Source organism: Kogia breviceps, chromosome 5 (genome assembly GCF_026419965.1).
Source record: "Kogia breviceps isolate mKogBre1 chromosome 5, mKogBre1 haplotype 1, whole genome shotgun sequence".
Lineage (NCBI taxonomy): Eukaryota > Metazoa > Chordata > Mammalia > Artiodactyla > Physeteridae > Kogia > Kogia breviceps.
This window is the reverse complement of record NC_081314.1, coordinates 90507425-90520320: the sequence shown is the minus strand read 5'-3', so window position 1 is coordinate 90520320 and position 12896 is coordinate 90507425. Positions and strand designations below refer to the sequence as shown.

Below are 12896 nucleotides of genomic sequence, written 5' to 3'. Positions count from 1 at the left end.
TAAATGACCAAAGTGATAATAGTCTCTACCTTATCACTGATACCATCTTTAAGGTATTGGTACTTTTCTTGCCCCTTTGATCATATTCTCACTTGGAAGGTCTCCCATATTGCCATGTGGTGTTTTTTTGTTTTTTAACATCTTCATTGGAGTATAATTGCTTTACAATGTTGTGTTAGTTTCTGCTGTGTAACAAAGTGAATCGCCATATGGTTTTGATCTTTAATTGTTTTTACTCTTACTTGTTTCTTTAATCACTCTTTAATTCTTCCCTGTTACCCCTGTACACAGTCCCCCTTCTGAAGGCACTAAGTATATCAAACCAGAAATCCACTGTTAATGACTTTATTGTTACACACCCCTCCCAAATTCTTTGATACCTTGGTTAATGGATTACAAATTGTATTCCAAGGAGTGTAGGGTTCTGTAGCCATCCTTCAGTGGCTCCAGAAAGACTGAAAAACACCACTCTACCCTGCCTGAATTAATACCTAAGCCTCAAGGTTTGATTTTCCTCTCTTTCTGTATTCTTTCTATCTGGACTCAACTCAGCCTTGAAACTTACTTTCCAGTTACCTGTTCCCCTAACTCATCCCCATTGGTTTACGCTTTTCCCACATCTCAATCAATTTCTCCTTTGCTCCCAATGTGTTGTCATTTTGAACACTTAAGCAATTTTGTTTTATGGTACAGTTGTTTAAAGCCAGTGAAGTCTCCTTTTATTCAAGTCTTTATTCCCTAAGTTTAACACAGTACCTTTTCCTTGGTAGAAGCTCAGTAAACATTTAATAAATTGAGTCTATTTGTTACCAGTTAAGTTGTATGGACCCCTGCTCGGGCCCTAGCCCACTGAGGCCCTCTGCCTCCACAGAGAAGGTTTTTTTCCATTCGGGTTCCAGCAGCCAAAAAATGAAACCAAAGCGGAAATTGAAGCAACAGAAGCTTTATCCAATGGCCAGAGAATGGATAAGTGGGAACTTAGTTCACAAATCAGGTTCTCGCCTTAATGGCAAGACGGATTTGCTTTTAAGGAGTAAGGACAATGGGGGGAAGGAGTGAGACTAATGATGGGGATGCATATGCATTCGTTTTCTGGGAAAGAGGCAGGTTTTCCTGGAAATGGGATGCCACCACTTTTCTGTCCGTTTTTGGTCAGTGACTTCCAGTCATGGCCACCGGTAGGTGTGTCATTTAGTACACTAATGTAGTAAAATCAGTGTAGAAAAGGGTCTCTTGGAGTTCAGATTCATCGCCATCTTGGTTTCAGTTGGTTCTATTCGGTTTTTGTTTTTCTCTACCTATAGCTTCCTTTCTTTGTGTTCAGACCCTGTGATTTAAAGATATATGTAAGTTCCTATTCCAAGGAGGGGTTGGTGGGTTTTGAGCAAGGGTCTGGTGACAACTCTGGTAACATATTGACACTCAACGCATAACTATTTCCGGAGCTTTTCAACTTCTCTTCATGCCTGCATCCCTCCCCCTACTTAAAGTTAGATTAGTTAAACATCATTCTTCTCATAACAGTTCTCCCTCAATCTTTGGTTATTTCCTATTGTTTGTAGGATAAAGTCCACTAGGCATTCATTTCAAGACCCACAAATTAGTCTCTCTAATCCTGATTTCTCACTGTTGCCATAACATAAACCTTTTATTCAGTCAGGCTGGTCTGTTAACTGTTGCTGAATTTTTTTTTTTTTTTTTTTTTTTTTTTTTTTTTTTTTTTTTTGCGTTACGCGGGTGTCTCACTGTTGCGGCCTCTCCCGTTGCGCAGCACAGGCTCCAGACGCACAGGCTCAGCGGCCATGGCTCACGGGCCCAGCTGCTCCACGGCATGTGGGATCTTCCCGGACCGGGGCACGAACCCGTATCCCCAGCATCGGCAGGCATACTCTCAACCACTGCGCCACCAGGGACGCCCTTCTGAAACTTTTATTTCCCTTCTTTTGTTCTCATTATTTCCCCACCTGAAATACCTTTTGCTCTCCTTCTTTTCCTATGCTAATTCTATCTGACCTTCAAGATGTTTTCCCCAAACATTCTAATCTTTGAACTTTTAGTAAATAACTGTGTATTATTTGATACTTTATTACACATTGATCTGTGACCTTTACTTTATGGTTGTTTGGAGACGTTATTTAGCTTTTCAAATGTACATATATTTTATCTTCTTTATTAAATTGTCAGTAATAAGTTAGACCAGCAGTTACATAGAAACTTTCTACTTTGGGATCTGTAACCAGTTTTCTATTTGGACTTGAATAGTTCATTGTTTGGGTTTTTCAGATTGCACATCTCTAAAGTAAAGAAGTTGAACTAAATTTCTTACACTATTCTGTGTTCTGCTAAAAAAAGAAAAAAGGGAAAAATGGTCCCAGAAATATTTTAAAGGTAGATTTTTACATTTTAACATTTTAAAAATGTAAGATATAACTTGTTAGATGATAAAAAAATAAAGCAGGGAAGGAGGGGAGGTATTTTAAATAGATGGGCAGATAGGCAGAGAAACCTCTCAGAGAAGGGGACATTTGAGTAAAGACCTGAAGGAGGTATATAGAAGCTGACATCTGGCAGAAGAATACTCCAGAAAGGGGGAACAACATGTACAAAGACCCTGAGGCAGAATGTGTATGTGCTTTGAGTAACGGCAAAGAGTTCAGTGTTTATGCAGCCTGATTAAGGGGAAGAGTAGTTAGAGAGGAGGTCAGAGAAATAATGGGAGGGAAGATGTTATCAGGCTAGATAAGAGGTTAGAAAGAATTCACAGTCTGTTACATTCCATGGGGTATTTTCTATTGAATGTCTTCCATACTAATATATAATTATGAGTTTTAATAACTGTAGACTATCCAAGAATGAGATACTTTTAACCAAATCTTAAGAATTTTATATTTTACTTTGAAGAAGTGGTAATAACTCAAGAATACGCCAAAGTTCACTACCTATATTGGTTCATTTGCTTTAAAGTTTGTAATTATAACTTAATTTTTTTTTTTTTTTTTAACCGTAGGTAAGTTAACATGATGGATTTCTCCAAGCTACCCAAAATACGTGATGAAGATAAAGAAAGCACGTTTGGTTATGTGCATGGGGTCTCAGGACCTGGTAAGTAATACATAATCTCAATAGTAAAAATTCCTAACGTCAATTAATGTCTTTTCAAGGTGTTTTAGGCAGAAATACACAAGTTTCTGTTCACCTACATAAATTCTACTGTAACATTTATTATCTAAATTTGATAATTATTGAGGTACTAATTTGTGATATCCTGTTTATTATATAAATGTATAGTTGGTGTTATATGTCTTAATTTTTTTGTTAAACGTGAGGTTAAAAAACTATAAAGTTGGGCTTCCCTGGTGGCGCAGTGGTTGAGAGTCCGCCTGCCGATGCAGGGGGCAAGAGTTCGTGCCCCAGTCCGGGAAGATCCCACATGCCGCAGAGCGGCTGGGCCCGTGAGCCATGGCCACTGAGTCTGTGCATCCGGAGCCTGTGCTCCGCAAGGGGTGAGGCCACAACAGTGAGAGGCCCACGTACTGCAAAAAAAAAAAAAAGCTATAAAGTTTATAGGTTTTAGTATGTGATACCTAGATGTCTGTTAATTGGATTTGAATTTTAATAATTGCTTTCAGAGCATTTCTCCGAAATATCAGCCTTGGCTCTTTGCATGTATAAATCCTTCTGAATGGTTATTCAGATATCACATAACTAGCTACCTGTAGGAAAATAGTCTTATGACATGATAATGAGAATGGAAAGCAGTTTATGTTTGTTCTGCCCACACTTGGGGTACTGCATTTTAAATAATAAATTTCGTTCTAGTATTCATTTTGTTATTCCACACTTCTACTGCAAAATGTGATTCATAGTTTCCATAGGTAAAGCTGCTCAATGATATGTATCTTTAGTGCCATGGAAATTCATTTTTCCTAATATCTTTTTACAAAGTCATGTTGTAGTCTTTTTCTTGTTCTAATCACAGAAGAGGTGATGACCCTTTTTTGGTGTTAATGCAAAGAAAACACTGTCAGTCACTGTGCCTATTTCTCCCTAAGAAGCTTCTACCGCTTAGAAAGTGGTGTTTGAGCTTGAACTTATTAGCAGATAATATATTTCACTGTTTTCAATCTCTTTTGCCATTCGGAGAAATAATTTTTGCCCCTGAGGATCATAAGGTCTTTAGGAAAGACAGGCTATACACAAGAACTCTTAGGGAAAAGGCAAAAGAACACTATCAAAAGAGTTTAGGTAAAAATATTTTTCTGAAACTTGTAGTTAACTACTCTTGGAACCTATTTATAATTTTTAAGTGTTTAATGAGATAGTAGAAAAATGGCATACTTTTGTTTATGAAATATGATTTAAAACTTTAGTGATCTCTCGTATTTTGGTGCATCTTAACTATTCTTAAATATAGGTTCAGAGGTAAGTATTTATAAAATTAATAAATTTCCATTGTTCAATGTTAAATAAATATTAATACCTTAATAGTTTTCACTCGAATATTACCTAATTCATAGTTCTAATTGATTGTATCAGAAGGCTAAATATTAAAATAGACTTATTCCATTGAGGCCTGCGCAGGTCCCAACCTGTCTGTGGTTTGGGGTTGCTATCCGCCTCATAAAGCATAGTAGAGGCTTTGTCTTCTGGGAAGACAGAAGTCATCTTCTCCTGAAAAGGCCTCTTACATAGCTGGCTTTGGCATCTTCCAGGAATAGGAGGGCAGGAATTGAGGCCTCATGAGTCTGGTAGAGAGACAGAGAGAGGTAGAGGTAGAGAGGTTGAGGTTAGAGAGAGAAGACAGTGGTTATAACCAGAAAGTCCAGAGTGGGATGTTGTTACTTCCATAACTTATCACTGTTAACTCAGCCTGGGCTTCATGACAGTCGTAGAAGTGGATTCCTTAATAACAAAAAAAGACTTATTTCTACATATCTAAAAATGTACAACATTCCCCTCCTTCCAGAAAAGTAATTTTTGCTTACTAGACAACATGATCAAAGCTTCCCTGGTGGTGCAGTGGTTAAAAATGCGCCTGCCAATGCAGGGGACACAGGTTCCATCCCTGGTCCCAGAAAATCCCACATGCCGTGGAGCAACTAAGCCCGTGCGCCACAACTACTGAGCCTGTGCTTCAGAGCCCACGAGCCACAACTGCTGAGCCCGTGTGCCACAACTACTGAAGCCTGCATGCCCTAGAGCTTGTGCTCCGCAACAAAGACAAGTCACCGCAATGGGAAACCTGCGCACCGCAACAAAGAGTAGCCCCTGCTCACCGCAACTAGAGAAAGCCCGCTCACAGCAACAAAGACCCAACTCAGCCATAAATAAATAAATAAGCAAACAAACAAATAAATAAATAAACCAAAATAATAAATGTATATTCTAGTTCAGTATTTATAAGAAATAGGGATTTTTAATTAGGATTTCACCCAGTGGTGGTGACTGATTATAAACATCCTATGGGATATGAAATAAACATCCTATGGGATATGAAAAAAATTTTTGATGCAAATGGGAGGCTTTCTAGGTAGATCCGTCATTAGTTTATCAAGAGTCTTTGTTCCAGAAGAGTTTTAAGAACCACTGGTATAAAGTGTTAGAAAGTAAAGATGTTGTTTTATATAATATTTCTCAAAGCAATGGTGACAACACAGCAAACTGATAATTGTGTGGCATTCTATCATGCAGCTAGCTAAAGCTCTTGTTCTCATTTTAGTTTTAAAGGTTTTTTTTTTATTACTATTGTTCCAAAACCCATCATTCCATATATTATAGCAACCTAGGTTGATCAAAACTTGCCTCAATGCTACTAGGTAAGAGTTTGTCATATAGAACTTCAAAATGAATATAGTTTTCATGTATATTATGTAAATAAGTAATCTTTAGCGTAACAAATTTTATTGTTTACCCCGATTATGTCATATGCTAAAAATGTCTTTTTTTTTTTTTTTGGCTGCATTGGGTCTTCATTGCTGCATGCGGGCTTCCTCTAGTTGCAGCAAGCAGGGGCTACTCTTTGTTGTGGTGCACAGGCTTCTCATTGCAGTGGCTTCTCCTGTTGCAGAGCACGGGCTCTAGGCACACAGGCTTCAGTAGTTGTAGCACATGGGCTCTAGAGTGCAGGCTCAGTAGTTGTGGTGCACGGGCTTAGTTGCTCCATATCATGTGGGATCTTCCCAGACCAGAGATCGAACCTGGGTCCCCTGCATTGGCAGGTGGGTTCTTAAACACTGCGCCACCAGGGAAGTCCCTAAAAATGTGTCTGTTGATCAGCAAAACGAAAAGACAACATATGGAATGGAAGAAAATATGTGATGTGACTGACAAAGGGTTAATAACCAAAATATACAAACAGCTCATGTAACTCAATATTGAAAAAACAAACAACCCAATCAAAAAATAGGCAGAAGACCTAAATAGACATTTTACCAAAGAAGGCACACAGCTGACCAACAGGCATATAAAAAGATGTTCATCGGGCTTCCCTGGTGGCGCAGTGGTTGAGAATCCGCCTGCCAATGAAGGGGACACGGGTTCGTGCCCCGGTCTGGGAAGATCCCACATGCCACGGAGCAGCTGGGCCTGTGAGCCATGGCCACTGAGCCTGTGCTTCCGGAGCCTGCGCTCTGCAACGGGAGAGGCCACAACAGTGTGAGGCCCGCATACCGAAAAAAAAAAAAAAAGATGTTCATCATCACTAATTATTAGAGAAATGCAAATCAAAACCACAGTGAGGTATCCTCTCACAGCAGTTAGAATGGCTGTCATCAAAAAAGTCTGCATATAATAAATGCTGAAGAGGATGTGGAGAAAAGCGAACCCTCCTACACTGTTGGTGGGAATGTAAATTGGTGTAGCTACTATGGAAAACAGTATGGATGTTCCTTAAAAAACTGAAAATAGAGCTACCATATGATTCAGCAATCCTACTTCTGGGTATATGTCCAGCAAAGAGGAAAACTCTTAATTTGAAAAGATGCATCTACCCCAGTGTTCATAGCATCACTGTTTACAGTAGGCAAGACATAGAAGCAAACTAAGTATCCATCAGCAGATGATTGGCTTAAGAAGATATGGTATATATATACAATGGAATATTACTCAGCCATAAAAAGAGTGAAATATTGCCATTTGCAGCAACATGGATGAACCTAGAGAATATTATACTTAGTGAAGTAAGTCAAAGACAAATATTATATGATATCACTTATATGTGGAATCTAAAAAATAATACAAATAAATCTGTATATGAAACAGAAACAGACTCACAGACATAGAAAACAAATTTATGGTTACCAAAAGGGAGAGGGAAGCAGGAAGGGACAAATGAAGAGTATGGGATTAACAGATACAAACTATTGTGCATGAAATAGATAAGCAACAAGGATTTACTGTATAGCACAGGGAATTATATTCCATATATTGTAATAATCTATAAATGGAAAATAATCTGAAAAAAAAGTATATAAGTGAATCATTTGCTGTACACCTGAAACTAACACAGTATTTTATTTTTTAATATATTTTTTTGAATTTTTGAATGTTATTTTATTTATTTTTTTATACAGCAGGTTCTTATTAGTCATCCATTTTATACACATAAGTGTATACATGTCAATCCCAATCTCCCAATTCATCCCACCACCACCACCACCCCACACCCCCCACATTAGCCCCTTGGTGTCCATACGTTTGTTCTCTACATCTGTGTCTCTATTTCTGCCCTGCAAACCAGTTCATCTGTACCATTTTTCTAGGTTCCACATAAATGCGTTAATATATGATATTTGTTTTTCTGACTTACTTCACTCTGTATGACAGCCTCTAGATCCATCCACGTCTCTACAAATGACCCAATTTCATTCCTTTTTATGGCTGAGTAATATTCCATTGTATATATGTACCATATCTTCTTTATCCGCTCGTATGTCTGTGGGCATTTAGATTGCTTCCATGACCTGGTTATGGTAAATAGTGCTACAATGAACATTGGGGTGCATATGTCTTTTTGAATTATGGTTTTCTCTGGGTATTTGCCCAGTAGTGGGCTTGCTGGGTCATATGGTAATTCTATTTTTAGTTTTTTAAGGAACCTCCATATTGTTCTGCATAGTGGCTGTGTCAATTTACATTCCCACCAACAGTGCAAGAGGGTTCCCTTTTCTCCACACCCTCTCCAGCATTTGTTGTTTGTAGATTTTCTGATGATGCCCATTCTGACTGGTGTGAGGTGATACCTCATTGTAGTTTTCATTTGCATTTCTCTAATAATTAGTGATGTTGAGCAGCTTTCCATATGCTTCTTGGCCAACTGTATGTCTTCTTTGGAGAAATGTCTATTTAGGTCTTCTGCCCATTTTTGGATTGGGTTGTTTGTTTTTTTAATATTGAGCTGCATAAGCTGTTTATATATCTTGGAGATTAATCCTTTGTCCATTGATTTGTTTGCAAATATTTTCTCCCATTCTGAGGGTGGTCTTTTCGTCTTGTTTATGATTTCCTTTGCTTTGCAAAAGCTTTTAAGTTTCATTAGGTCCCATTTGTTTATTTTTGTTTTTATTTCCATTACTCTAGGAGGTGGATCAAAAAAGATCTTGCTGTGATTTATGTCAAAGAATGTTCTTCCTATGTTTTCCTCCAAGAGTTTTATAGTGTTTGGTCTTACATTTAGGTCTCTAATCCACTTTGAGTTTATTTTTGTGTATGGTGTTAGGGATTGTTCTAATTTCATTCTTTTACATGTAGCTGTCCAGTTTTCCCAGCACCACTTATTGAAGAGACTGTTTTTCTCCATTGTATATCCTTGCCTCCTTTGTCATAGATTAGTTGACCATAGGTGTGTGGGTTTATCTCTGGGCTTTCTATCCTGTTCCATTTTGATGTATATTTCTGTTTTTGTGCCAGTACCATATTGTCTTGCTTACTGTAGCTTTGTAGTATAGTCTGATGTTAGGTAGTCTGATTCCTCCAGCTCCGTTTTTTTCCCTCAAGACTGCTTTGGCTATTCGGGGTCTCCATACCAATTTTAAGACTTTTTGTTCTAGTTCTGTAAAAAATGCCTCTGGTAATTTGATAGGGATTGCATTGAATCTGTAGATTGCTTTGGGTAGTATAGACATTTTCACAAGACTGATTTTTCCAATCCAAGAACATGGTATATCTCTCCATGTGTTTGTGTCATGTTTGATTTCTTTCATCAGTGTCTTATAGTTTTCTACATGCAGGTCTTTTGCCTCCTTAGGTAGGTTTATTCCTAGGTATTTTATTCTTTTTGTTGCAGTGGTGAATGGGATTGTTTCCTTAATTTCTCTTTATGATCTTTCGTTGTTAGTGTATAGGAATGCAAGAGATTTCTGTGCATTAATTTTGTATCCTGCTACTTTACCTAATTCATTGATTAGCTCTAGTAGTTTTCTGGTGGCATCTTCAGGATTCACTATGTATAGTATCATGTCACCTGCAAACAGTGACAGTTTTACTTCTTCTTTTCCGATTTGTATTCCTTTTATTTCTTTTTCTTCTCTGATTGCCATGGCTAGGACTTCCAAAACTGTGTTGAATAATGGTGTTGAGAGTGGACATCCTTGTCTTATTCCTGATCTTACAGGAAGTGCTTTCAGTTTTTCACCATTGAGAATGATGTTTGCTGTCAGTTTGTCATATATGGCCTTTATTATGTTGAGGTAGTTTCCCTCTATGCCCACTTTCTCGAGAGTTTTTTATCATGAATGGGTGTTGAATTTTGTCAGAAGCTTTTTCTGCATCTATTGAGATGATCATATGGTTTTTATTCTTCAGTTTGTTACTATGGTGTATCACCTTGATTGATTTGCATATATTGAAGAATCCTTGCATCCCTGGGATAAATCCCACTTGATCATGGTGTAATCCTTTTAATGTGTTGTTGGATTCTGTTTGCTAGTATTTTGTTGAGGATTTTTGCATCTATATTCATTAGTGATACTGGTCTGTAATTTTCTTTTTTTGTAGGATCTTTGTCTGGTTTTGGTATTGGGGTGATGGTGGCCTCGTAGAATGAGTTTGGGAGTTCCTTCCTCTGCACTTTTTTGGAAGAGTTTGAGAAGGATGGGTGTTAGCTCTTTTCTAAATGTTTGATAGAATTCACCTGTGAAGCCATCCAGTCCTGGACTTTTGTTGGAAGATTTTATATCACAGTTTCAATTTCATTACTTGTGATTGGTCTGTTCATATTTTCTGTTTCTTCCTGGTTCAGTGTTGGAAGTTTATACCTTACTAAGAATTTGTCCATTTCTTCCAGGTTGTCCATTTTATTGGCATAGAGTTTCTTGTAGTAGTCTCTTATGATGCTTTGTATTTCTGCAGCTAACACAGTATTTTAAATCAAGTATAATTTTATTTTAAAACTGTCTTTTTATGAGATAGTATGTTCCATAGTAGGTATTTTATTTTTCCTATGAATATATGAGAGGTGTATTATAGGATTTATTGGATGTTTTAATTATCTTAATACTCATTTGTTCTTTTCAGTGGTTACAGCTTGTGACATGGCAGGTGCAGCCATGTATGAACTGGTGAGAGTGGGCCACAGTGAGTTGGTTGGAGAGATTATCCGATTGGAGGGTGACATGGCCACTATCCAGGTGTATGAAGAAACCTGTATCCTTTTTGATTCAATTTCTAGCCATTTTCTATAAATCAGAATTGAAAGATTTATGGCAAAGGTAGAAGCAGCACCAATGGTATCAGAAACATGGAATATTGGTGTTTTTAAGAAGCCTGATATAAAGGAGTTTATAGAAGAAAGGTACTAAGAATTAGTGCTCTTATTTTAAGAAATTAGTATTATCTCCTGACCTTTCATTGCTCTTAATATTTCATTGCTCTTATTCTCAAGATCAGCATTACTTCTTTGGCTACTTAATTAAGTTTTATTTGGTACAGCTCTTTTGCCATACTAAAATATATGCTTATGGTACCTGTTCTCTCTGTCAGTATTGGAGTGCTAATTTTAAACAAAATCTGAAAATTTTTAATAAAATTAAAATTTTTAATTTGAAATTTTTAATAAAATTAAGAGTCTTCATAGCTATGAAATCATCACTAATCAAAAGGATTTTTTTCTATTGTTAGGTTTATCTTTTATTTAGTCTTCTACATGGTTTGAAGGTTTAAAATAAACAAATGAACACGTATATAGTGAGAACCCGCTCTGCCTTTGTTATCCTGTATTTGGCCAATTTTCAAAACAGACGTGCATTCATGCAGCCTATTTTGTTAGTTCCATTTATTTTGTATCCTTCTAGTTTGTTATATGAACCAATATAAATACTTATTTTTATTTTTATTTCCTCTTTTCCCCAAAAGATGCACTGTTATGCACCTTGTTTTTTTCACTTAAAAATATATGTGTGGTGGAAGATGGATAAATATGTGATAAATTTAGTACAGTGTTTATGGTAGATCACTGTAAAATTCTTTCAGCTTTGCTGTAGGTTTGAAATATTTCATAATCAAATATTGGAAATGAAAATATATTTTGGAGATCTTTCTTAAAAAATTCATAGAAGTGCCTAGTCTTTTTTACAGCTACATAGAATTCCAGCTTATGAATATACCAACATTTATTAATAAATCCCTTAATGATTGTTAAGTCTAAAGATTTTTTTGGTTGTTTCTTAGTCTTAAGAGTTTAAGTTTTTGTCCAGGTCCTAATATCCTTTTTAGGGAACTGATATTCCTCACCAGTATAGTTGAAACAAAGTATGATGAAGAGGCTTTTGCTTCTATTTTTAAGCCTGTGGTTCCCAAACTGTGCACCAGGGCACTCTGGGCAGTTGCAGCAAACTCATGTGGGTGCCCCAGGATATTTTAAGGTTTTACGGTAAACACGGGAATATTAGACATTTTGTCAGACACCACGAGAACTAGTAGCTTGAGATAATGAACATTTTTATTATTTGACTGTACTATATTCTTGTCGATGATATCATATCTTTGCGAAGCTGAGTTTTGGCAATTGCTAAGCTAAAAGCCAAGTGTCACACAGAAATGATGTGGGATGAGTATTCAATCTGACTACAAGGTTTGGAAATTGTAGAATACCCAACAGGCACATAAATCCCATTCGTAAGAATTGAGATTATTTTAAAATGAAATTTAAATGTTCTTTTTTCTTTCAATTTATGTCTATTTTTCAAAGTACTACTTAGTTGTTAGGACATACACATATATTAACATGTTTGGACATAATTATTAAATAGATGGAATTATTATATATATATATATATCTTTTGTTGTAGGTCACTATGAAAAAGTTACTGAAACACTAAGGATGCTTTGGACTAAAAGTTTGGGAATCTCAGGTTTAGCGCCTTATGTATCATTTCCTGTTAAACTGTGGTATTTCCTTTTTATAGTATCTCTAATCTTTCATAGTGAGTTTTTCTCAACTGCCGTTTCCAGCTGGTGTGTCTGTTGGAGATCCTGTACTCCGCACTGGTAAACCCCTCTCAGTAGAGCTTGGTCCTGGCATTATGGGAGCCATTTTTGATGGTATTCAAAGACCTTTGTCAGATATCAGCAGTCAGACTCAAAGTATTTACATTCCCAGAGGAGTAAATGTGTCTGCTCTTAGCAGAGATGTCAAATGGGATTTCACACCTTGCAAAAACCTACGGGTATGTCTTTGTAACCTAAATTTCTAACATTGGTGAAAGAGTGTGAAAAGAGTGTTTACTGAACTATTTTGTACTCTTAGTCAAAATAAAAATAGACCACAGAAGCATAGTTTACATCTTTTTTTTAGCTCCACTAGAAGGATCATATAACAAATGTGTTCTATTGATAAGTGAAGCAAATGATTTAAATAATAGCAAGGGTGAGTCTGCTTGACATTTATTGAACATTAAATG

At 36.7% G+C, this 12896-nt stretch overlaps 1 protein-coding gene across 1 annotated transcript in view; it reads left to right on the top strand.

The window, feature by feature from the left end:
- Window positions 1–12896, top strand: part of ATP6V1A (ATPase H+ transporting V1 subunit A) — a 61070-nt gene that overhangs the window by 27015 nt on the left and 21159 nt on the right. The window contains exons 3-5 of the mRNA XM_067034635.1: window positions 3008–3102; window positions 10513–10641; window positions 12448–12662. Of these exons, the coding sequence (XP_066890736.1) occupies window positions 3018–3102; window positions 10513–10641; window positions 12448–12662 (429 nt within the window). The 5' untranslated portion in view covers window positions 3008–3017. The remainder of the gene's footprint in view (window positions 1–3007; window positions 3103–10512; window positions 10642–12447; window positions 12663–12896) is intronic.